General features: G+C 40.2%; 1 protein-coding gene across 1 annotated transcript in view; it reads left to right on the forward strand.

The window, feature by feature from the left end:
• The window catches only part of NAIP (NLR family apoptosis inhibitory protein), a 28,268-nt gene that overhangs the window by 1,655 nt on the left and 1,632 nt on the right, over positions 1-24,981 (forward strand). The window contains exons 2-14 of the mRNA XM_032213346.1: positions 1,190-1,767; positions 3,393-3,492; positions 4,956-5,037; positions 5,547-5,595; positions 7,107-7,232; positions 9,578-9,677; positions 11,197-11,278; positions 12,107-12,164; positions 14,471-16,573; positions 16,950-17,126; positions 19,103-19,264; positions 22,631-22,717; positions 22,889-23,053. Of these exons, the coding sequence (XP_032069237.1) occupies positions 1,191-1,767; positions 3,393-3,492; positions 4,956-5,037; positions 5,547-5,595; positions 7,107-7,232; positions 9,578-9,677; positions 11,197-11,278; positions 12,107-12,164; positions 14,471-16,573; positions 16,950-17,126; positions 19,103-19,264; positions 22,631-22,717; positions 22,889-23,053 (3,868 nt within the window). The 5' untranslated portion in view covers position 1,190. The remainder of the gene's footprint in view (positions 1-1,189; positions 1,768-3,392; positions 3,493-4,955; positions 5,038-5,546; positions 5,596-7,106; positions 7,233-9,577; positions 9,678-11,196; positions 11,279-12,106; positions 12,165-14,470; positions 16,574-16,949; positions 17,127-19,102; positions 19,265-22,630; positions 22,718-22,888; positions 23,054-24,981) is intronic.

The raw sequence follows: 24,981 nt of genomic DNA on the forward strand, positions 1-24,981 counted from the left end.
CATGCCTGTAATCTATCCTCCAGGATAATCCTGAACACAGTGCTAGTGTACTTTTCAAAAATTGCTAAATTGTGTTTCCAAAAATGACCTTGCTGTCATGTTGCAACAGTAAAGGATGAACACATTATGAAACAGAAAGCAATTTGTCACATATTCAGAAATAGTCTCGCTCACAAAATGGAGGCATGGAGCACTTCTGATCCTGCAGCCTGCTAGATACGCAACTTGATAATTGGCTAAACCCAACAATAATTCTCTTGTGAACCTAGCAGTTCAAAAGCATGCAGATGCAAGTTGATAAATAGGTACCACTTTGGTGGGAAGATCACATTATTTCATGTACCTCAGGGTACAGTCCAGAGGTGGGTTGCTCCTGGCTTGGCCCGGATTGGGTGAACCGGGTGTAGCGGCGACAGGAGCATGCCTGAATCCGTAGAAAAAAAAATGGCAACCCACCACTTGTACTGTCATGCTGGCCATATGACCACAGAATTGTCTTTGGACAACACTGGCTCCCTCGGCTAAAAAACAGACATAAGCACTGCCCCCCTAGAGTTGGAGTTGACTAGATGGGAAATCTGTATCCTTACCTTCATTCACCTAGACACTCTTTAGCAGATATTATGGGTAGAGATGAGTAGTTGTTTTTTCATCTAGCAGTTGAAGCTCAGATGGAGGGAAAGGAAACTAACCAGTTGTCTTCCTTAACTTCTCCTGAATTAAAATTATAAGACAATACCAATTACCATCCTGGAAATAGGACTCAGCTGTTAGAGCAGCAAATTTTAGACCAGTCAGATTTATGCCACTTCAAGGACTGGTGGATTATACTATACTTTAACCTTGTTCTCTGGCTATCTCATTTACAGTGGCGATGAGTGTATCATTGAAAGACTTGAAAGAACAGGTTAAGGTTAGACCATCATGGAGAAAATCAATCTCTCCGGTTGCTAGGAGTAAAAAATGTCTTTATTAATCAATTTGGCTGGGCATAAAATGTAATAAGTAATGCTCTAAAAAATTAGCAAAATGTACTCCTTGGAATAGCACTACTTTCTATTGACTCCTTGTAAAAAAACAAAACACTATAATTATTATTACCGGTACTCTGTGCAATGAAGAATGTAATTTCAGAGTCCAGATCATTTATGATGTATTGACTTACAATTTTTTTTTTTTAATACTGTAGAATGGCTGACCAAGAGACTTCTGCAGATATCAATAACATTACAGAGCTGGATCCTACTCATCTTGAGAGTTTTTACCCTCAGTCAAATTTTAATTTTAGCAAAATGATGGAAGAAATGGAGGAAGAATACCGGCAAATTCGCAAGCAACTGCAAAGAGGGTTTAATCCTACAATGAGAAGTGAAGCCAAAAGGTTAAAAACTTTCCTCCTCCTGCCTAGTGGTTGTAAATCATCCTGGGCGCCCTCAGAAATGGCTGCAGCTGGCTTCCATTGGACTAGTGTTAAGACTGCAATACAGTGTTTTTGCTGTGGATTAGTTTTGCTTGCACGAAGTCTTGAAAGGTCACCTTTTGAGGAACATAAAAAGCAATGGTCCAGTTGCGAATTTATTTTAGGCAAAGAGGTTGGTAACATCTCTAAATATGACACTCGAGTACAGAATCCAGAAAACACTTCCCTAGAAGTAAAAAATAAGTACAAAGAAATGGAGTCAAGACTTGAATCCTTCGCCAACTGGCCATTTTATTGCAAAGAGATACAGCCTGCTTTACTAGCTGATGCTGGATTTTTCTTTACAGGTAATCCCAAAGCATATTTATTTTCTAATTTCTAAAATCTTCACACTGCAAAGAGAACATAAAACATTACAGGTTTTTGGTTGAGATGCAAAATTTGGCTAATGGGCTGCTAAACAATACTGCCACAATTTGCTGTCCTGTAATTGTACCACATTTCCAACACTCTTTGCTGTTGAGAAATATTACCATTTTTATGTTGATCAGTGGCACTATTCCAGGGGTGGGATTCAAATGTTTTTAACTACTGGTTCGGTGGGTGTGGCTTTGTGGGCATGGGGTGGCTTTGTGGGTATGGCTTTGTGGGTGTGGCAGGGGAAGGATACTGTAAAATTTCCATTCCCTCCCCACTCCTGGGGGAAGGTTACTGCAAAATCCCCATTCCCTCCACATCCCACTAACCTGCTTTCCAGCTCTGTTCTCCTGTTCAGGGCAACAAAAGAAGATCAGCTGGGAGGCAGTGGGGGTGGGGCCAGCCTATTTGCTGGTTCTCCGAACTACTCAAAATTTCTGCAACTGGTTCTCCAGAACCTGTCAGAACTGGCTGAATACCACCTCTGCACTATTCCTACTGTACACCAAGTCACAAACCCAAATAAGCCTTTTTACTGGTGTTTCTGGCAGCTCATTCATATTAACTGGGCTTTTTGACAATGCAGGGTTCTTATTCCTTTTCTCCAGGAGGTGCCTGGACCGTAAGCCCGCGGACCAAAAGAATTGTCTGGGACACCAAGAAAGTTGTTGTTGTTGTTTTATGATTTTTTAAATGTATTTTTTATGATTTTGACTGCTGCTTGTAAGCCACACAGTATTATTCTATGTAAGATAGGCAGCAATGCAAGTCCAATAAACAAGCAGTCCTGGTATTTGAGCCCTGGTGGAGCAGAATGCAAAATTGCAAGCTAACTCTGCCCACAGCCTGGAGTTCAATCCTCAAGGTTGATTCAGCTTTCTAAACTTCTGAGGTCAATAAAATGAGGATCCAGATTGTTGAGGGCAATATGCTGACATTATTCGCACCCTCACCAGCGTCCAGACCTTCCGCACAGCCCTCAAGACCTGGCTATCCCGTCAGGCCTGGGGATAAAGATTCTAATCCGTCCCCACCCGAATGATGAATGAATGTTGTGTTCTACTTTTACTTATGTACTGTCTCATGTCTCGTCTTGTATTCCCCTCCCCATAAATTGTGAGCCGCCCTGAGTCCCCTCAGGGAAAAGGGCGGCCTATAAGTAATAAACAAATAAACAAATAAAATAAATTATAAACTGTCCATAAAATGCTGTAAAGCACTATGGGGCAGTATGTAAGTCTAAGTAGTATTACTATTGCTATTTTTCTTTGGCCAGCCAAGTAGAAGCTTACATGTTTTGTTCCATAGGCATCCAGTAGAAGCTACAATTAAGTCTATAAATTCAATATAGCATTTTTATATCTACTATCTGTATGCATACAGGATGAATCTATTGAGTTTCATAAACAAGGATGATTAATATAGCTTTCCCTATTAATACAGTCTTCTGCTTGTTTGGCATTCTTATAGTACTGGTTTGCCTTCCAGAAGGATAGCTTCAAAGTACCCAGAGTCAGATGAGTAGCTGAGCTCTGTGTAATTGTCTTTCATGCAGGCATAAAAGATACAGTTCAGTGTTTTGCCTGTTCTGGGTGTCTGGGAAATTGGGAAGAAGGTGATGATCCATGGAAGGAACATGCAAAATGGTTTCCTGAGTGAGTAATACACGAGACAAGTTCACAATCTCTTTATATTCCTAATTCTAATTTTGAAGATAGCAGTACTGTAGTTATATTCCCAGCAGCTGAGACCCCACTACCAAATCCCTTGAAGCAAACCCAAGATAGCCAAGTGAACAGAAGAGCCAACAGTATCTTTGATCTGCAACCACCAACCACAAGCTTTTTTGCTGACCATGTCTCCAGATTATCCTTGAAGGAAAGGACCAATCATTGTAGGGTAATAGTAATATAGCCTCATAACAACATCATTCAATATTCATCCACCACAGGGCCATTGCAGTGTTCTTTTTTGGTTACTTGTATAGAAATGCCTTCCATATGCATTCTCAGTTGCAAAAGTGTTGTTAGAATGTCTTTGTTGCTCTGTGTCTGTGAAACACTCTCCTTTTGGAAATGAAATTGAATTTTACCCACTCTGCATCCTGCAAGAATATCTTTTAAATGTAAATGTCAAACAATTTTAATAGTTTTTAAAATGTTTACTTACATAGGTTTATGTTAATATAAACTGCCATCATTTTTTTATTTGAACAATGCTAGGTATTGCTTTAGAAATATTCATAATAAGATGAGTGTATAAACTAAATCCCCATCATGGTTGGATTTATAAACCCTGATCCAACCCAATATCTTAAACATCAGTAACAAACAACAATGAAATTGATGTCATTACATAAACATATTACCGTAGAAGTAAACGCAAAGGAATGCTGAATGAGAAAACATAATATAGGTAGACTGAAGGGGTACTTGGAAGCCTTAGGCTATCCTGACCTATTCCTGCCCTTCCAGGGTGCTGATTGGCATCTTATTCCATACAACAAATGACTCTCTCTGGATTGCTTGGGATGAACAGGTAGAAGAAACAACTCTTCACCATCAACATCCCCAACCTATCATTGTTCCACCTTCCAACACTACCATTTTGAAAAGTGGAATGGTAGTCAGATTTCAATATAGTAGTTTTGTTACTAGAAAGACAGTGGAAATACTATGAATAGATACATTTATGCATTAATTTCTAATGGGTAAAATTCCAACCTGATATCCTCAAAATATCTTGGATTGTAATAACCATTGCCAGCTAGCATTACAAATAACCTACTACAGCAGATAGTGGAATCTATAATCCAACATTTTTGGCAGGCACCAGCTAGAAGAACCTTGCTCTTGGATATTTGTATGCTAGTTTTAAAGCAAATAAGTATAAGAATCCTGACAATAAAAACTAGAACAACACATCCTTTTTTTTCATAATATGAAACTCAATTTGCTCATTGTAGAAAATCTCCACAATACATCGTACCCATTATTACATATTTACATTTGTGCTTCAAGTTCTTCGTCAAATGCCAGGACAGACTGAAATTTTATTAATTGTTCAAATCTGTTGTGATAATCAAAAATATATAAATGACCATTATATTATTTTATAGGTGTGAATTTCTTCAAATGAGGAAGTCTAGAAATGAAATTAAACAGTATATTCAAAGTTATTGTGGATTTCTTGACGTTACGGTATTGTTTTTTCATTTTTATTTTATTAAAACATTAGCCTATGTTTGTTTAAGGAGATACTCTTAATGAGATAATCCTCAAGATCTTAATTTTTGTGTTGCAATGTCTAACTAAACCTCCTGCAAAGTATTTCTCTAGTTTCTCTTTCTTCACAAAATTAAAAGTTAGAATGTTTGAATATTGTGAGAAATTTAAGCAGCAGTTAGCTAATGTTGAGATCGGGGATGGGGGAGCAGGAGGAGAGAAAGAGGCCAGAACAATCTTAATTGTAGGACTACGAAGGGGGGGCGGGGAATTGTACCTGTTCAAGACATAGTTATTTGTCAAAGTATAAACTCATGGCACATCAAAGAAAGATTACTTTAACAAAACTGTTCAATGGAGTCTTTATAGCAATTTATGTGCACTATATATAAACTGAATTCAAAGCATCAGTAGAACTTATTATCAAAATAATGGAAGAAGTAGAAGCATGAATAAAAATAAATCTAACGTTTTGTTTTGTTTAGGGGAAGCATTTTGAAGCATCTGCCAGGAAATGTTTACCTTCTGACCCAGGTACAGTAATGGAAATAGAATTCTAGGCCTGTGATTTAAATCACAAGGAAGCAGCATAGATACCTTATTATAGTATAAGAGTATAAGACGCACCAGAGTATAAAATGCACCAAGATTTTGAAGAGGCAAATTAAAAAAAAAAACAGTTTTTGCACTCTGCAGACCTCCCAAAAATGGCCTGGTTTTCGCTCATTTTTGCCCTCCCCAGCACTCTGGAAGCCTCCTAAAGGCTATACATGGCTATTTTTGCAAAGGGGGCGTGGTTTGCAGAGGCCAAAAATGCTGTATTCAGTGTAGACACACCCACATTTTCACCCTCTTTTTTGAGGGAAAAGGTCCTTCTTATATGCCGAAAAATATGTTATTTTGGATGTTCAAGCTTGAGCATTGGCCTCATTGCCTGGCTCTTATGGATCTTGTTATCAAAAACATCTGAAGGATGTGAGATTGCAAGACCATGCTAATGGTCATGAGGTCCAGAATGCCATATGATCTGCAATGTGAGTTCCCTTTTCCTATTGTAGCCTGCTAAAACTAATTTTAGTGTTCATAGACCAGTGATGGCGAACCTTTTTGGCATCACTGGTCTATGTGTGCTGAAAAGGGCCGTGTTCCGGAAAAGCCGAACTTCCGGGTTCTAGCGCTCATGCGTGCCTGACAATCAGCTAGTTGGCGCACATGCAGACACCAGTTTTTGGCACTGCCGCGCATGTGAAGGGATTGCTCTCTGGAAAAGCTGAACTTCCAGGTTCTGGCGTGCATGTGCACCCAACAATCAACTGGCCAGGGCGCACATGCACACCGGTTTCCAGCACTGCTGTGTGATCATCTGATAGCTGATCAGGACAGCTGATCAGGAAAGTTGATCATCACGCACGGATGTGCACCAGAAACCCAAAAGACAAACAGGCAAGACCGCAAGTGCCGGCTGACATGGCTTTGTGTGCCATTTTGGGTACATGTGCCATAGGTTCACCATCACGGTGATAGACCTTCATCATGATGCAAAGTGCAGTCACTGCAATGAAAATTCAACTATCTGCTTGCGAACACCGAATCAGTTTCTATAGAATCACATGCTTCTTTGGCTTCTTATGCTTGTACTAGTAGAATTGCTACCAGTGGTTGTGATCATGTAGATGTCTATGCAAAGCAAATGTATCAGTTCAGCGTGGGCAGGGCAGGAATTGATTGCAACAGATAACATTGTCCAGTTAATTGTTTTGTCAAAGCTTTGAAACATTTTTATTTATTTACTTAGCGCTGTGTTTATTTTAAACAATTTTCATTAAGAACTCATGCTGACTACAATTTAACTCAGAATAATTTTCTTCTCTGAGCCCAGCCTGTGCATAAATAGTGAAACCTGTATAAATGTTTCTGTACACATGAAAAAAGACACACAGTGAAATGATAATTTACAGTTTGCAGACATAAATCATGAAAATATGTCTAATTGACAATATCTCAGGCATTTGATCTTAAACCTATGATATTTTTGGTTGCAAAAGAGGACCTAGAACCCTTTTTGAACATCTATAAGGATGAAGAGATTCGCCTGGAATCCTTCAAAAAGTGGCCACAAGGTGCACATGCTGACCCAGCAATTCTGGCTAAAGTTGGTTTCTTCTATACAGGTAAGTCCTTTATTGTTCCCCCCACCAAAATCTTAGCCTTATTTACCAATGTTTGCAAAGTGTTATTGGAGTTTGATTAAAATTTTCTTATTTGCATTCAGTTCTAATTAATAATCTCCTTTTCTTTCTAATTGCATATCTTTGTATTCGTTTGCTGTTTTAAATAATGTTTTGAAAACATTTGTACATTATTTTAAGTCAAATCAAAAGACAGGTTTTGGCAGTGGTGGGATTCAAACATTTTTATTACCGGTTCTGTGGGCATGGTGTGGCTTGGTGGGCGTGGCAAGGGAAGGTTGCAAGGCAAAATCCCCATTCCCTCCCCACTCCAGGGGAAGGATACTGCAAAATCCCCATTCCCTCCCGATCAGCTAGGGAGGCAGAGAATAGATAGGGGTGGGGCCAGTCAGAGTAGGGTATTTACTGGTTCTCCGAACTAATCAAAATTTCCGCTACCAGTTCTCCAGAACTGATCAGAACCTGCAGAATACCACCTCTTGAGTTTTTGAAATGATGTCTATATTGAAGTAATTTTAATTCAGTCACCTAGGAAACTTGTTTTTAATTTTTTTAAAAATTCCTTGTATATAAAGCAGTGTTTCTCAAGTTTGGTGGCTTTAAGATGTGTACTCTTCAATGCCCAGGGTTTCTGGAATTCTGAAAGTTTAAGTTCACATATCTTAAAATTGCTAAGATTGAGAAACACTGATGAAGAATTAAACATTAACCACATTACTCTAAATATTTAATCTTACTACTGTTTGATGAAAACAGTAAAGGAAAATAACTCAGAGGAGAATAACTTCAGCTTTGAGTAGGTGTGAACACAGTAGTTTTGTGGTACTCATTAAAGCAGCTCAAGTTTTTTCAATTTTTATGAAAGCCTCAACAAAGGAGTAGTTATTTAAGAGACACTTCAACTTTAAATAATGTATTCCTTAAAGTGTCAGCATGTTTTTTTTCAGGCTTTCGTAGGCTGTTCATTAAAATCAAGAAATTATACTTGGTTGAGGGCTTAGCTCTATGTATGTTGTATTTAAGTGTTTAAGGAAGCATGTACAAAGGTGTCAAAAAAGGGAGATGGGAATTTAACATAAGTGATATATCTTGATATATATATATATACCATTTCCTTGAATTGGTATTTGGCCTAATGAAGACCTAGCTCTTCACCCACTCACTGGAGTAAAGTGATAGGAGTCTTGGAATGTTGTCAAGGCATTCTAGGATGACTAAGGAACCTAGTTTTTAGTTTTTAGCATTGTATTTTTCATGGTTTTAGATTTTTATAATTTTATTGTTGTGAGCTGTTCAGAGGCTCTTGTGTTTAATCACATTTGGCTTCTATTCTATTCTATTCTATTCTATTCTATTCTATTCTATTCTATTCTATTCTATTCTATTCTATTCCATTCCATTCCATTCCATTCCATTCCATTCCATTCTTGGAATCCACATAGCCTCATAGCTGCGCATCCATCTTTTTCAGTCTTTTATTGGATAAGATTGATGAAAGAACATTGGGAAGATGTTAATTGTTAATGGTGTGGTTTTTAATGATTATTGTTTTTCTAAATTATAAGTCAACATTGGTGTCCCAAGTCTCTGTGGCCTTAATATATTCATTCTGTTCTGTAAAACTACCCCATATAGTTTTCCTAGACACAGTTCTTAAGGCTCTCAGTCCCAAAATCATAAAGGGTATCCCAGGACCAAAAACTGTTGGCTCCCTGTATTAGGTCCTCAAGCCATTTAATTTATTTTCAAGAAAAGCTACACATTTAAAAATGAGAAGAGGCTCTTCCATTTAAGTATGCCTGTCAATCAGGACAAAACTTGCACTCAACCTACCTGATATATGGGCCAAACAATGGCATTCCAATCCCCATTTCCTGGCAAACTAGGTGTCAACATCTGTTCATATTGTCTGACAAGTTAGTCCTTCCAGGTGGAAGCCAAGCTCATAATCACTCGCATGTATCACCCTCCCTTACACTATCAATAATTCTCTTCATCTCACCCCAAAAGGACCAATTCTATGCATTCTAATAGATGTTCCCTTCCTTCTACTTATAAGTAAGGGAGTGCAGACTTTGATTTTCTGATTTTCATTTAGCATTATATTTAATGATCTTGATGTAGTGTTAACAAGTCAACTGAAGCAAAAGGGAGTATTACAGATTTCTGATAAAAATTAAAGAAAAAGATTGATCATCGATGACAGCATTCTTCTCTATCTCTATCTCTCTGTCTCTCTCTGCTTTTGTCTCTCTCTCTGTGTTTGTGTATATACTGTGTGTATACACCCGCCCCACAATGTTGAACTGCTATTGCCTTTTTTGTAGGGAAAAATGATACCGTACAGTGTTTTTGCTGTAATGGGTGGTTGAAAAACTGGGAAGAAACTGATGATCCTTGGCAAGAACATGTGAAATTTTACCCTCAGTAAGTGAAGATTGTACTGAATTATCTGATTACAATATAATTTATAAAAATGGTATAACTTTGTTTATAAGTTACAAATACTCGCCACTCTTGTAGAAATGAATAAAATAATAAATAATAAAAAAATAAATATTTGGATAAATACGTATGTTTTACCATAGTTGGTTGATTTACTTACTCTCTAAATTGTACTGAGGGGGGGGCCTCCTAGGGAGTTTGTTCCAACCTCAGTAAAACATTTTCCAAACTGTGGGTCCATTATGTTAAAAAAATGAATTCAATATAGAAGTCAAACAAAACATGGCAAGATAAGCAGGATGTTTTCCAGTCTTCCACTGAAAAAAGTTAGAAGGACTGTACATGAATAAGTTGTCCTATGGATAGCTTTGTGAGTTCCTTAACTTCAATGCTAAGAACTGGCAACCAGGGAATCTGTCTCAGCGGGGGAATAAGGTAGGACTTCACATATTCAAACTCCCCAGAATATGGCAATATGATGGTGAGAAGCACCACTCACCCATATTGTCACTTTTGGGCTAACTTTAATTTTCTAATTATATTAAAGAATTGCTTCATGACCAGATTGTAATAATCCTGTCTTAAAGTTTTGGTGCACTAATCACTCTTGCCTCCAAATAGTATAGAAGTCTCTCTTTTTATCAAACAGCCGGCCATCAAATGTGGATATCTGGTTGAATTCAGCAGGACTCTTAAACTATAAATGCTACTCTAAAGGAGAATGCCCTCCCAGAGCAGATGTATTTTCTTAATCTTAAAATTAGCAACAGTACTATTTAATTTGCATTCAACTTCAGTTTATTTTCTCCTACACCTAGTCCCTAACATCTGGAGATATACAGAAGCCTTGTAAACTTCCAACTTGGAGTTTGCAGAAAAGAAGTATAGGTGCTTGTCATATGTATCCAATTATTATTATGAGTCGTGGTGGCACAATGCTTAGAGTGCAGTACTACAGGCTACTTCTGCTGACTGGTGATTGCCAGCAGTTCAGCAGTTCAGCAGTTCAACTCTCACTGGCTCAAGGTTGACTCAGCCTTCCATCCTTCTTATATTAAAATGAGGATACAGCTTGTTGGAGGCAATATGCCGACTCTGTAAACCACTTAGGGCTGTAAAGTACTGTGAAGTAGTATATGTCTAAGTGCTAGTGCTATTATTTCTATCATCTTAATTAGCAAAACATGCAGACAGCTAGGATTGGTGATGATTGTAGTTCAGCCATCACAAGTGGTTCTAGCTTGGAGCAGACCACATAGTCTATTGATGGATCCTAGGCTGTGGTATAGGTATAGAGGTATAGTTTTATCTGTTTGAAAAAAAGAATGCAACTTAAGGCAAACAGACTGGTTGGTGCCAGCTAGAACATACAGATAAAATAGCAAGATTCAATCATTCAATGGTGCACTCTCTAAGTGCGTTAACAAATACTAGTGCTATCTCATACAGTTCATTTTGTTCATCTCAGTTAACACAGCTATTCTTTAAAAATGCATTCCAGCTGTAAGCTATCAAATCCAGAAAGACGGACATCATTGGAAAATAGCAAAATGCAACCAGAGGCCAAGTCACAGCATGAAAAGGTAAAACAGGGTAGGATTTGCTAGATTAAGTTTTTCATAATAGAACTTAATTTCCATTTGTATAAGTGGAAGTGTCAGAGGAATAAAACAAGAATTGTTACTGCTTTTGTGTAATATTCTAAGAAATTGTCCCTGGTGTGTACATATTTTAGATTTTGGTCAGAAATTCAGGGTGCCACTATAGACCCACACAAGAGTGAGCTTCACTGAATAGCAGGTGATTGCTTTTAAAAAGGATAATAGAATGTCAGAAAATAAAAGAAGGATACTACATTTCTTATTTAGCTAGTATAATTAGCTTACATCTTATATAGTACAATACCTCCTTTACATATTATGCAACATCTATTGGTTGTGCTGGATCTTTATATAATTTTTAGTACCATTAATTATAAATGGGTGAAATAGAAGAAGGTTCAGTATCACAATGGCGATGTTGCTTCTTAGAAGTTGATGCTGAGGTAGTGGGGGTAGTTATAAATTTGTTTTTAGCAACTGTGCCCCAAGTGAATCATATTATCAGTGTGTGCAATACCTATGGTAGCAACTTAGTCTGCAAATATGGGAGAGCCATACCAGTACAGTAAAGATTTTCATATTACAATGTTCCATAAGATTCTGTCTTGTCATCCAAAATGAAATAATGGTTTACATGAAATTAATGAAATAGATTGTAGTTGGTGCCACCAACTATTATGAAGGCCAAGGAGTGTCTTCAAAATCTACTCTAATAAACTAAATAGAACGAACAGAAATTTAATAAAGTAAAATAAAGTGTCCTTCTCTGTGCTATATAGGACAGAAGCTTAATGTGCTTTTTTTTTTTAGCAAACATATTACAATGAGAATTCAAATGAGATAGAAGCTGTCAGCTCAGCCACAAACAGTAAGTATTTTCCACATGGAATGACATGGATCACCAAGATTTTGCCTTAAAATTTAAGATAAGTATGTGAAATGTTCAGTTTATTCAGGGTCTAATAACCCTGCACTAAAACACCTGTGTAGCATTTGTATGCAGTTCACTGATTCAACAGTTTTTTTAAGGTTTTCATTTATATTAGCATACCTAAGCTTTCAGGCCAAATGAGGAGCAAACAGTAAACTGCATTGCACCACTGAAAATCAAGAGATATGCCTTATGTAGATGTTAAATTATAGTATACTGTAAACCAAACCTGATATGTGTGAAGTCACTGGTCTAAAATAAAATATTAATTTATAATAATAATAATAATAATATAATGGGGTGCCTTTGAGCCAATTTTGACTCCTGATGACTGCTTAGATAAGACCCTGCAGTTTTCTTGGCAAGGTTTTTATTTTGGGAATTGGCTTGCCCTTCCCTCTTTCCTAAGGATGAGAGGCTTATAGTCTCCTGATTTCTAGCCTAGTGCTTAATCACTATCTTTTTCTCTCTCTCACTCTCACATACACTCACACGAATTTACATACATAGGAGTTATCATAATTATCTTTATTAAACATTTTAAGTTTACAGAATTATTTTATTTATTTATTTACCATATTTTTTGGACTATAAGGAGCACCGGAGTATAAGATGCACCATGATTTTGAAGAGATAAATAAATAAAAAGTTTTTGCACTCTGCAGGCCTCCCAAACTCTCTACACAGCTCCTTTTTTTGAAGAAAAAAAAACAGCATGTAGAGCTTTGGGAGGCTTGTAGAGTGCTCCTGGGGGCTGCCCCCCCCCCCAAATGAGCAAAAATGGCCCATTTTTCACTGATTTGTGCCTTCCCCAGCCCCCAGGAGCACTTTGCAGACCTCCCAAACCCTCTGATTGGCCATTTTTGCAAAGAGGATGGAGTTTTGTAAGCCAAAAATGCTGTATTCAGTGTATTAGACGCACCCAGATTTTCAGCCTTTTTTGGGGGGGAAAGGTGCATCTTATATTCTGAAAAATATGGTATTTGTTTATTTATTTATTACATTTATAAAGCTGCTCATTTTGTTATCAAGCTCTGGAAGCTGACAGTATACTAATTCCTTTGTCTTTGTTTACTTTATTATTTTACCTCTGTTTATACACCTTTTCATTATACTTCTTTTTTATTATTCTAAGCCACCTGGATTAGCTCTATGGTGAAATAATAGGAAAATAAAGTTAACAAATAAATAAATGAATAAGTCCACAATAATAATCTACAGTTGGCATTTGAGAATCCTTATTGAGAACGTGATTGTTATTTGGTGTTTCCCAAACCAACATTTGCTTGCCTGATCCCTTGACGGGCCTTCTTTCCTTCAAATTTCATTTTACCAAAGCAGGGATTAATTTCTGATGTGCATTTTCATTTTGCTTACACAGTCCGCAAGATATATAATGCCAATATATTCATGGAGAGCTGGAATCTTTCTTACAACTACTTCATATATTTGTGCTTCACATTAAGCAATATTGTTTTAAAATTACTATTTACATATTGAAAACATTAGAGTGGCAAATTCTCAAATATCATCTACCATTTCACCATTCACTTATACAGATGTATATTTATATGTGCAATATGTATGTCCTTGATTGGGTCTCTTTGCAACATAGTAGTTAAGAGCAGATGTAGCAGATAAGTAAACCCACTCCATATTAATATTTTACTTATATCGTATATCCAGGGGTGGGATTGACATTTTTTTAGCAACCAGTTCTCTGCCCAGTTGTTGGGTAGGCGTGGCCATGGGGGCATGCCCTAGTTGGCTTCCTGCACCACGGGAGGGGGGCATTTTCACCCTCCCCAGATCCCAGAGGCTTTCATCGAGCCTCCAGGAGGGTGAAAACAGCCTGTTTCCGGACTTCCGATAGGCCCATTTTTTCCCCTCCCAGAGCCTCCACACAGGCCCTGCACTTACCTGGGATCCAAAATGGGCCATGTGGGGACTCCTGGGAGGTGTGGGGCGGGGTGGGCGAAGTAAGCCAGTCCTTTCAACTACTGGTTTGGTGAACCAGATTAAAATTAACTTTCAGTTTGCCCGAACCAGTCCAAAACAGCTGAATCCCACCGCTGCGTATATCACTAGGAAGTGTGCAAGTAAGACACAGCTTTGCTATAGTATAGTATGTCCAACAGGAGAACAGCCAAATAAATGGAAATGAACAATTACGAATAACAGTTATAGTTGAAATACGTCAGATCAACTTTATGAAGGCAAATATCTCATTTCTGCTTTTACAGACGTTGCTCTGGATGAATACGAATGGCTGCAAAGAAAGCTCTCAGAGGCTTATAATGATCTCAGTTTCAGGAAAACGTTTTCTTTTGGGGATCACACTCATTTTGCCCTTGACTTGAAATTGCTTTACGGGGATGTGGCCATTGTCTCCAAGGACATCAGTAACCAACCACAGCAGCAACTGACATTGCCGGAGGTCCTGGAGAGCTTGTATTCCATTACAGTAATAGAAGGAGAGGCAGGTAGTGGAAAGACTGCCTTGCTTCGGAAAATAGCAATTCTTTGGGCCTCTGGATGTTGTCCAATGCTCAGCAGATTCAAGTTAGTTTTTTATTTGTCCCTGAATTCTGGGGAACGTGACCAAAGTCTGGCCGACCTTATCTGCAGTCAGGTAATAGGGCTTAAAGGGATCTTGACTGAAGATTCTCTGAAGAACATATGTCAAAATTTAACTAGCGAGGCCCTGTTCCTTTTGGATGAGTTTGACAAGATGAATGGGCTTCCCTGTGCAATCGAAGATTTGATTCAAAAGAACTATTTGAACAAACACTGCTTGGCTATTGCAGTTCGTCCTCACCAAGTTAGAGGAATTCGTCAACATGCAAACACCCTTCTCAGTATTTTGGAATTCCCATTAAGTAGCACCCTCTATCTGTTAAGAAAACTATTTTCTTACAACGTTCGGCTTTTGGGAGACTTTTTTATTCAATTGTCCTATGAAGAGACCATGCGTTCCATGCTGAAGACTCCCCTTTTTGTTGCAGCCCTTGCCTCATACTGGATTCAGAATCCCAGTGGCGATATATTCACTGGTACGGCCATTTTAAAAGCCTACAAGCTGTACAGCTTGTTGAAATATCCCCAAGAAGTCGATCGCATGACAGCCGTGATGTCTGCTTGTGGTGAATTAGCTTTACAAGGTCTCTTCAAATCCCTTTTTAACTTCAGTGAGAAAGACCTGTCTGAAGTTGGAGTTAACGGGGAGGAAGCGCTCTACTTTGGATTGCTGAGCAAGTTTACTGCTCAAAGGCTCCAGCCACTCTATAAGTTCTTCCACCTTTCCTTCCAAGAATTTCTTGCAGGACAAAAACTGTGTGAGCTCCTGGCTTCAGATGTGCAGGCAGATATAAATAAAGGCCTGGAATACTTGCGGCAAATTGACACATTTGTGAAAATTAATGGGCGCTACCAATATATTTTGAGATATGCTTGCAGTGAACCATCCAAAGCAGTACCCATAATAATATCCCACCTATTGAACTTACTCAGCTGCAAGAAGCCACCTGAAAGCCATTCAGATAATTCTATTTATTTGCAGCAAACTCCAGACCTTAATTTAAAGCAATATCAGCTTATCAGCGCAGCCTCTAGTTTGATTCCAGAATATCATCACTCACAATTCACTGAAACTGTATTGGTATTTGCTACTGAGTTAGCCTATCAAAGCAATATGGTTTCCGGTTGTGCACCTATGATTTTAGAGTTTCTGACTGGAAAAGAGCTTCCGTTATATTTGTTGAAAAGTGGATCCATCCATAAATTATGTCTGGATTATCCAGAAAGTTTGTTCTTACCAAGTAGATTTGTGCAAACGCTTGCAGGGAGGGAGGTATCTATAGATATGGCTGCAGCAGAAAGTGCTTTTCTCAACTTGAATGTTCCATCGGTTGAACCAATATACACTCAAGCTTTTCAACTCTTCAGTAATGTTACTCAGCAACTAAAAGAAGACTTAGATAATATTAATAATTTTAAGACCTATACATGCAGAGAGATTCCAGATTCCATAATAACTCCATTACTCTGTGTGAAAAGCCGTGAGAAGATTCCATATCTGAAATTTGCTGTCAGACATATGACTTCCCTTGAAGCTCCTGATGTTGAGAATTTAAAATTGCTCTTCTCATTTTTTGATAATATTGAACTGAAGTTGCAAAATTGCAAGGGGCTCCTTGAGAATATAAAGACGGCTATTGAAGAGAACTTGAAGTCTTTTAAAATATGCAGCTTAGATAATACTGAACTGAATGAGCTGGAAGAAAACCTACTTCTTTCAATGTCTTCACTTGAATCCCTTGACGTTAAGTGGAGCGCTTCAGTACCAGGTACTTCTATCTATTTTGCTTTTAAATTATAATGCAATATTCAATATTGCTGGATCTTTCAAGATTCCTGGTGGAAATATTACAAAAATATTTTTAATAAATAAATCAGGAAATACTGGAGGATTAGGAGTAACGTAAATGGTTACCAAGAGTGGTGGTGGAAGAAGACTGTGTTCAATTTTGCTTGATTTATTTGAGGATTTCCTTAATAATAAGTATCATTAAGTCTGACAAGCATGTCAAACCAACTTGCCATAAAACACACTAAATATTGTGTTCACAGTAAGCATGCACAGGATATCATGATAAACCCGAGTAATGCAATTTACATATTAATGTTTAAATAAATGTATTGATTATCTATTTGCCTTATAAGTTTCAGAAACACTCTTTGCCAATTTGGACAAATACACATTTTTAAAGGAACTATCGTTGAATCTATCTGACTGCCAGAATATGTCTGATACCATCCCAGAGGGGTTCAAAAATCTTCACAACATTGAGAAATTGATTCTCTGCAATGTTCGTTTTAAAACAAATTCTGCCTGGCTCGGTAAGTGCTATGTGTATAAAATTCAAGAGTACTTTCAATGGACAACTGGTTGCATATGGATAAAAAACTGAGAGGTTTAATGTTTTTATCCTTTTCCCCTAAGATAACACCCATTTTTAAAAAACGTGTCTCTTTTAAGTAATATTAGAACTGAGAATTCTTGTCCTGTTTCTGAATGTAGTAAGTCCAGATCAGAGGACTCTTAAATGGAACAGATCAGGGGTGGGTTTCTGATGGGGTTACTGCTGGTTCAGTGCATGCGCATATGTGTAGTTGCCTGTAAATAGGTCTGCGCATGCGCAGAACATTAAAAATGTCAAAAAAACATGTCACGCCGACCAGGGAACTGGACCAGGGATTTGTGATGAGCCTGCTGTCCCTACCAGTTCGGCGACCCACTCGCAACTTCCACTACTGGTTGGCCCAAACTGGCGCGAACTGGTAGCAACCCACCTCTGGAATAGTCTTTTTGTGAAGAAGGATTCATCGAGGCTTCAGGCAGTCACAATCATGTGATCGTAATCTCAGTGTGTAACACTGACATCAGTGCAGTGACATCAAGTTGTGTATTGCATTGTTTCAAACTATTTAATATTGTACACCACCCAGAGCTGTGACAGTATTAGGCAGTCTATGCATTTAATAAATAAACAAATAGACACACCAACCAATCTAGGCAAAATGCTGACTGCAGCATTGGGATGCAACCCCAGTCACTTTTGTGCATGCATTGGTGTGGCATGGACATACAAATGGCTGGGGGCTCAAGTGAGATGTTGCAATTGTTTTTTTTGTCTATTTTTACCCCTCTCTAATGGGAAGCATTAATTAGAGAAAAAATGGGTTAAATGCTTAAAAAGAATGTGAGGATTTTAATAAAGTCACTGTGGTTCATCCTTAAATTTTATTTTTAAATGCCATACTCATACTGTTAATTGTATAATCATTAAGATTATATCAGTATTGCCGCAAAATTCTGGGGCACTAAGAAAATATCTATCTATCTATCTATCTATCTATCTATCTATCTATCTATCTATCATCTATCATCTATCTATCTATCTATCTATCTATCTATCTATCTATCTATCTATCTATCTATCTATCTATCTATCTATCTGTTGTATTTGTGCTGATAAATAATAAATAAATAATCAGGGGATAAATAAATAATCAGGGGTGACTACTAGTCTCCCTTTATTTATTTATCAGCACAAATACAACACAAATGTAACAAAGGCAACAGTAAAAATATTGGGTTTCTGTCGTGATGGTCTCTTGTGATGAGCCGATGGACAGAGAATGGAAGCAGTTAGCTTCCTCCCATAATTGGGGCATACCAGGGGTTGTGACACTATCTATCTATCTATCTATCTATCTATCTATCTATCTATCTATCTATCTATCTATCTATCTATCTATCTATCTATCTATCTATCTATCTATCTATATACGGTATGCCCAAATGTGGGAGGAAGATCACTACTTCCATTCTCTGTCCTTCGGCTCGTCACAAGAGACCATCCAGACAGAAACCCAATATTTTTACTGTTGCCTTTTTTGTTACATTTATCAGCACAAATACAACAAATACACACAGACACACACACAGACACACACACGCAGACATACAGACAGTACATATGCTACAATGCACATAAAATGTTTGTACATAGCTTTCCTTCATATCCACATGATAGATTGATGTGGAAATCTGACTGGAAGAAACTTGCAATTCATATCATGAGGAACTAGCAGAAAATGAAACTGGCAGATTTGTTCATGCATACAAATAAACCAAATACAAATACAAATGCCTAGGGTAAAAAGGAATAGAAGTGAAATATACGCTTATGTAGAATAGATTCTTAACTAACATGAAGTAAATCTACTGTACGCCTGACACTAAAGTCAACAGTAGCTTAAAATCCTTCACATTACATTATGTTTTTTTCTTTTTTCTTTTTCTTTTACAGTTGAACTCATACAGAACTTTCCAAATCTCTCTGTCTTCCATTTGCAAAACACCATTTTCTTTGGTATGGGAGCTCTTATGAATGCAATGTCTTCCTGCAAGAAGCTCACTGAAATTCTACTCAATGACTTGAATGTTGGAGATGACGGTCTGTATGCCCTCGGTAAGAAAAATTTAATTAACAACTTTTGCAGTATTAATACCAAATTACACTTTTGCTTAATAACAAAAAAGTGACAATTCAAAGGCCATGAGGTTCTCAATTTAAAATATATCTCGGAGATTAGAGCCTTCTGTGCTGACCTGAACATACTTGGGAAATGATGTATCTGGTTTGTTTTTCTTCTATTCTTATTTTTGTGATTTGTGATTTTATTGACATTTGTAGGCCGCCCTTTTCCCTGAGGGGACTCAGGGCGGCTCACATAAAATCAGGGAAGGGGAAATGCAGACAATAACAAAGACACATATAATAAAAACAGTAACCAACATGCATTCATCATTCGGGAGGGGCAACTATCTTCATCCCCAGGCCTGACGGGCTAGCCAGTTCTTCAAGGCTGTGCGGAAGGCCTGGACGGTGGTGAGGGTACGAATCTCCACGGGGAGTTCGTTCCAAAGGGTCGGGGCGACTACTGAGAAGGCCCTCCTCCTTGTAGTTGCCAGCCGACACTGGCTGGCCGATGGAATACGGAGGAGGCCCAATCTGTGTGATCTTATTGGTCGCAGGGAGGTGATTGGCAGAAGGCGGTCTCTCAAGTATCCAGATCCACTACCATGTAGGGCTTTATGGGTGATTAACAGCACCTTGAAGCGCATCCGGAAATCGACAGGTAGCCAGCGCAGCTCGCGGAGGATAGGTGTAATGTGGGTGAACCGCGGTGCACCCACAATCGCTCGCGCGGCTGCGTTCTGTACCAGCTGAAGACGCCGGATGCTCTTCAAGGGCAGCCCCATGTAGAGCACATTGCAGTATTCCAGCCTAGAGGTCACGAGGGCCCGAGTGACTGTTGTGAGTGCCTCCCGATTCAGGTAGGGTCGCAACTGGCGCACCAGGCGAACCTGGGCGAATGCCCCCCTAGCCACAGCCGTCAAATGGTGGTCGAACGATAGCTGTGGATCTAGGAGGACTCCCAAGTTGCGGACCCTCTCTGAGGGGTATAGAATTTGACCCCCCAGCCTGAGAGATGGAATATTGGTGGAATCCTTGGGAGGGAAACACAACAGCCACTCGGTCTTTTCTGGGTTGAGCACAAGCTTGTTAACCCTCATCCAGTCCATAACCGCCTCCAGACCCCGGTTCATCACGTCTGCCGCTTCATTGAGTTGGCACGGGGCGGACAGATACAGTTGAGTATCGTCCGCATATTGATGGTATCTGATCCCGTGCCTGCGGATGATCTCTCCCAGCGGTTTCATGTAGATGTTGAATAGTAGGGGGGATAAGACCGAACCCTGAGGCACCCCATATGTTAGGGGCCTAGGGGACGATCTCTGCCCCCCCACTAACACCGACTGCGACCTGTCTGAGAGGTAGGAAGAGAACCACCGCAGCACGGTGCCTCCCACTCCCACCTCTCGCAGTCGTCGCAGAAGGATACCATGGTCGATGGTATCGAAAGCCGCTGAGAGGTCAAGCAGAACCAGGATGGAGGGAAATCCTCCATCTCTGGCTCTCCAGAGATCATCAGTCAATGCGACCAAAGCGGTTTCTGTGCTGTAACCGGGTCTGAAGCCTGACTGGAAGGGGTCGAGATAGTTTGCTTCCTCCAAGGACCGCTGGAGCTGAAAGGCCACCACCTTCTCAACAACCTTCCCAAGGAAGGGAAGGTTGGAGACTGGACGATAGTTATTAAGGACAGCTGGATCCAAAGATGGCTTCTTTAGGAGGGGTCTCACCACCGCCGCTTTCAATGCGGCGGGGAAGTTCCCCTCCCGAAGAGAGGCGGTCACGACCGCCTGGATCCAGCCTCGTGTCACCTCACTGCTGCTGGTAACCAGCCATGAGGGACACGGGTCCAGTACGCAGGTGGAGGCACTCACAGCCCTCATGGCCTTGTCCACATCCCCGGGGGTAACATCCTGAAACTCAACCCAGAGATGTTCCATCTGATCCTCTTGTGCCTCGGCTGGAACTGCAGGGGTGGAGTCCAAGTCCGACCGAAACTGAGCAATTTTGTCCGCTAAGAATTGGGCATAATCCTCAGCTCTGCCCTGCAAGGGTTCCCCCGCCTCCCTTTTATTTAATAGGGAGCGGGTTATCTTAAACAGGGCGGCTGGGCGGGACTCAGCGGACGCAACCAAGGTGGCTATATGGGATCTTTTCGCTGCCCTAAGCGCTCTGGTGTATTCCTTGGTGCAGGTGGTTACCATTGCTCGGTTCGATTCGGACTTATTGGACCTCCATCGGTGCTCTAGGCAATGTGTTATACACACATTGCTATCAAATAAGAGTGCTGGATATGCAGGAGTGGGCTGCTGGGGGTTCACACGAGTTTGGGTGATCCTCTAGCTAGTATTCTTCCCAATTCGGCGAACCCTCCCAATGCCAACCCTGGCTGGCCATGCCCACCTCGCCCCCCCCCCCACCTTCCCCTCCCCAGAGTTTCCATGCGGCCTGTTCATCATGCCAGGTAAGTGCAGGGACCGTGTCGAGGCTCATGGAGGGTGAAAAACGAGCCTACTGGAAGTTCCAGAAGTCTGGAAACAGGCCTGTTTCTGGCCTCTGGAGGGCCTCCGGAGCCTGGAAGAAGCTGTTTTTGCCCTCCTGGAGGCTTGGGGAAAGCCTCTAAAGCCTGGGAAGGGGAAAAAAATCCCCTCCCACTGTGGTGCAGGAGGCCAACTAGGCCACACCCACCATGGCCATACCCACCCAGCAACGGGCAGCGAACCCATTGCTGCAATTTTTGAAGCCCACCCCTGTGGATATGCTGTTGTATTTGTAATAAGAAAAGCCATAAAAGGTTGCCTGCAGTGGACAGGAAGAGTGACCCCGAGGAAAAGGAGGAAGAACTGATAACGATTGAATAAGAGAAACTTGAGTCAAGGCAGTACTGTAACCTGAGAAAACAAGAGATGTTTCTTTTATCTGTTTTGGCAATAGCTTTTCCTTCTGCTACTCAAGGTCATTCCTTCTTCCAACTTTATTCCCACAAATAATCCAATTTCCTTTTCATGTAGCAAGAGGTCCTATGAACTGGAAGAATCAGAAGTGTCTGTCTCAAAATCTGCAAGATTATGACTGCGGTATTGTGATCAAAGCCAACTCTTTTGTACATAGGTTGATACTACATTCATATACAAAAGGGTAGAGCTTACCATAGATTGCGGTGACACACCCATCATTTTGCAGATTTTGGCCATAAAAACCTCAGATAAATAGATTACAAAAAGATTAAAGAGTGATAAAAAGCATTTTATTATTGTAAAAGTATTGGTGAAACTTTAATCATATCATCTGTTGATTTGAATTGAAGGCAGTTATTTGTAGTTGTTCACTTATGCTGATATTTATTTTTATATGTTGCAGCTGCTGTTTTGCCAAATTTTACAGCATTAAAGATACTGAATCTCTCAAGATTGCATTTGGAAAACAAGGAAGCATGCAGAGCACTGGGTATGGTTTAACTTTTCATTCCTTATGAATATGTTCTGAGGTATGATATAGTGCTGGTCTAGAAAATTCAGCAGTTATGACGTTGCATTTTCTTGAACAGGTTATATAGTCTATCTGGACAATACATTTCCTGGGAGACACCCAATTACCACATTTTTTTTTACTTTGCAGCATTAGCTTTACGTTCTCTTATAAATTTGGAAGAGCTTGTTCTACCGAATGGAGAAGGAGTAAGGCATGCAGCTAAATTGATTATTCAACAATGTTTCCATTTTCCAAATCTTCGTAAGTTGGAGTTCAGTTTGTATTTAAGTGCTGAAGGCCTGTTGGAAATAGGTAAGTTTTTAAAACAGATAATCTTTATACAACTTTTCAGCATAGGCCATACTCTGTTCATCATCCAGTTGATAGATTTGGCTTGGCCTATCTTATCCCTAATATGAGCATGGAGCTGACAAACACATTTTAAAACCTCTTAGAGCAATGGTTCTCAACCTTCCTAATGCCGCAACCCTTTAATATAGTTCCTCATGTTGTGGTGACCCCCAACCATAAAATTATTTTCATTGCTACTATGTAACACCGGGAGCCACAAAACCTGGGTGGGTGTGGTCAACTCAACATCACTCCCACCCAGTCACATGACATCCCCCCCCCACATGCCTACCAAGGTTTCATGGCTCAGTGTTTTCTGTGGGAATAGGGTTTCTCTCTCTTCTCTCCCCCTCCCTCTCATTTCTGTTTTTTTCTATTTTTCCTTTCCCTTTCTCTTCTTCCTTTCTTTCCTTCCCTTTCCCTCTTTCTTTTTCTTCCTTTCTCATTGAATACGATAGCAAATCCAAAATAAAGTTATTAATTGTAGGAAATTGCTTCTCTGTAATCTTTTCATAGTGAACTCTAAGTTGAAAGAAGCTGGCAAGAGGATATATATTTTGATTTCTTTTGAGTTTGACAATATAATACGTTATCCGAAATTATAAATAATCTTATTTTCAGATGCATTTTTTTGCCATCTCTGTTATTTTTTTTAAAAAAATCAGACTTGCTTCCAATTTGTGCTTTCTGGCAAACTGCAGTTTTCTTGACAAGAGATCTAGCTTGCCATTGCTTTCGTCATAGGTCTTTCTTTCTTTTCTCTTTCTTTCTTTCCCCAATTTGTTTCCCTCTCTCTCTTTCATTCTCTCCCTTCAGCTTTCATTTCTTTCTCCCTCTCCCACTTCTCCCTCAAATTTGTTTCCTTCTATTTTCCCTCTCTCCCATTCTCTCCTTCCAGCTCTCTTTCATTTCTCTCTCGCTTTCTCCCCTTTCTCTTTCATCTCTTTCTTGCGCATGCAAGCAAAATACCATCCTGGGCTGGGATCACGGCGGCGGGGACAGCGACTCCTTCCGCTGCTGCCACTGAGAAGCGAGTAGCTGACTGTGCTGTGCAGGCGACTCCTCAGCGCCAGACTCAGGTTGGTCCCCCTTCGTGTTTAGCCGGAGCAGCCGTCTCTGGATGCAGAGAAGGAAGAGTTCCAGAGCCCTGCGCAAGGAAAGCCCTGTGCAGCGCAGGAGAATTGGAGCTCTTCCCTCCCTGCACCTAATCAGCTGCTGCTGCTGCTCGCCATTCTCCTCCTTTCTGAGCCAACACGAAGGGGACCGCAGCTCGTGCTGACCTGAGTCTGGCGTTGAGGAGTCTCCTGTGCTGCACACCCAGTTACTCACCTCATTGGCAGTGGTGACAGCGGGAGGAGTCGTTGTCTCCTCCACCTTAATCCTGGTGCAGGAGGGTATTTTGCTTGCGTGCACGCGCACAAGAGACGAGCATGAGAAAAGGGCTGGAGCTCTTCCTGACACTGAGTTGCCTGCGAAGGACGCGGATTTTCAAAAGCAGGCAAGAGGCTCGGGGCAGAATGCATGATTGGGTCAGCAGGGAGCCGCAGGAGAGGGCTCAAAACTTATTAAGACACCCATGCTAAGCATGGGTAACAGTGTTATTGGGGAATCTCAGCATACGCGCATTCCATGTTCCTTTATTTTATTTTATTTTCCCTGCCTTGTTTTACGCCTCAGAAATGGTACCTCTTGGCTTCCATAGCTGTGCCCAGCAACTTCCATCACTCAGAGCAAGCTGCTTTCCCAGCGTCCTCTCTGCTGTGCACATCTTTCTTTTCCCCCTCCTCACCTCCATTCTGGCTCCTACTTTCCCCCCTACCTTCCCCACACCTCTTCTTCTGCCCCACGGGGAACCCAAGCCGCTCCTTCCGTTCAGGCCGGTTTCTCGC

Source organism: Thamnophis elegans, chromosome 3 (assembly GCF_009769535.1).
Source record: "Thamnophis elegans isolate rThaEle1 chromosome 3, rThaEle1.pri, whole genome shotgun sequence".
Classification (NCBI taxonomy): domain Eukaryota; kingdom Metazoa; phylum Chordata; class Lepidosauria; order Squamata; family Colubridae; genus Thamnophis; species Thamnophis elegans.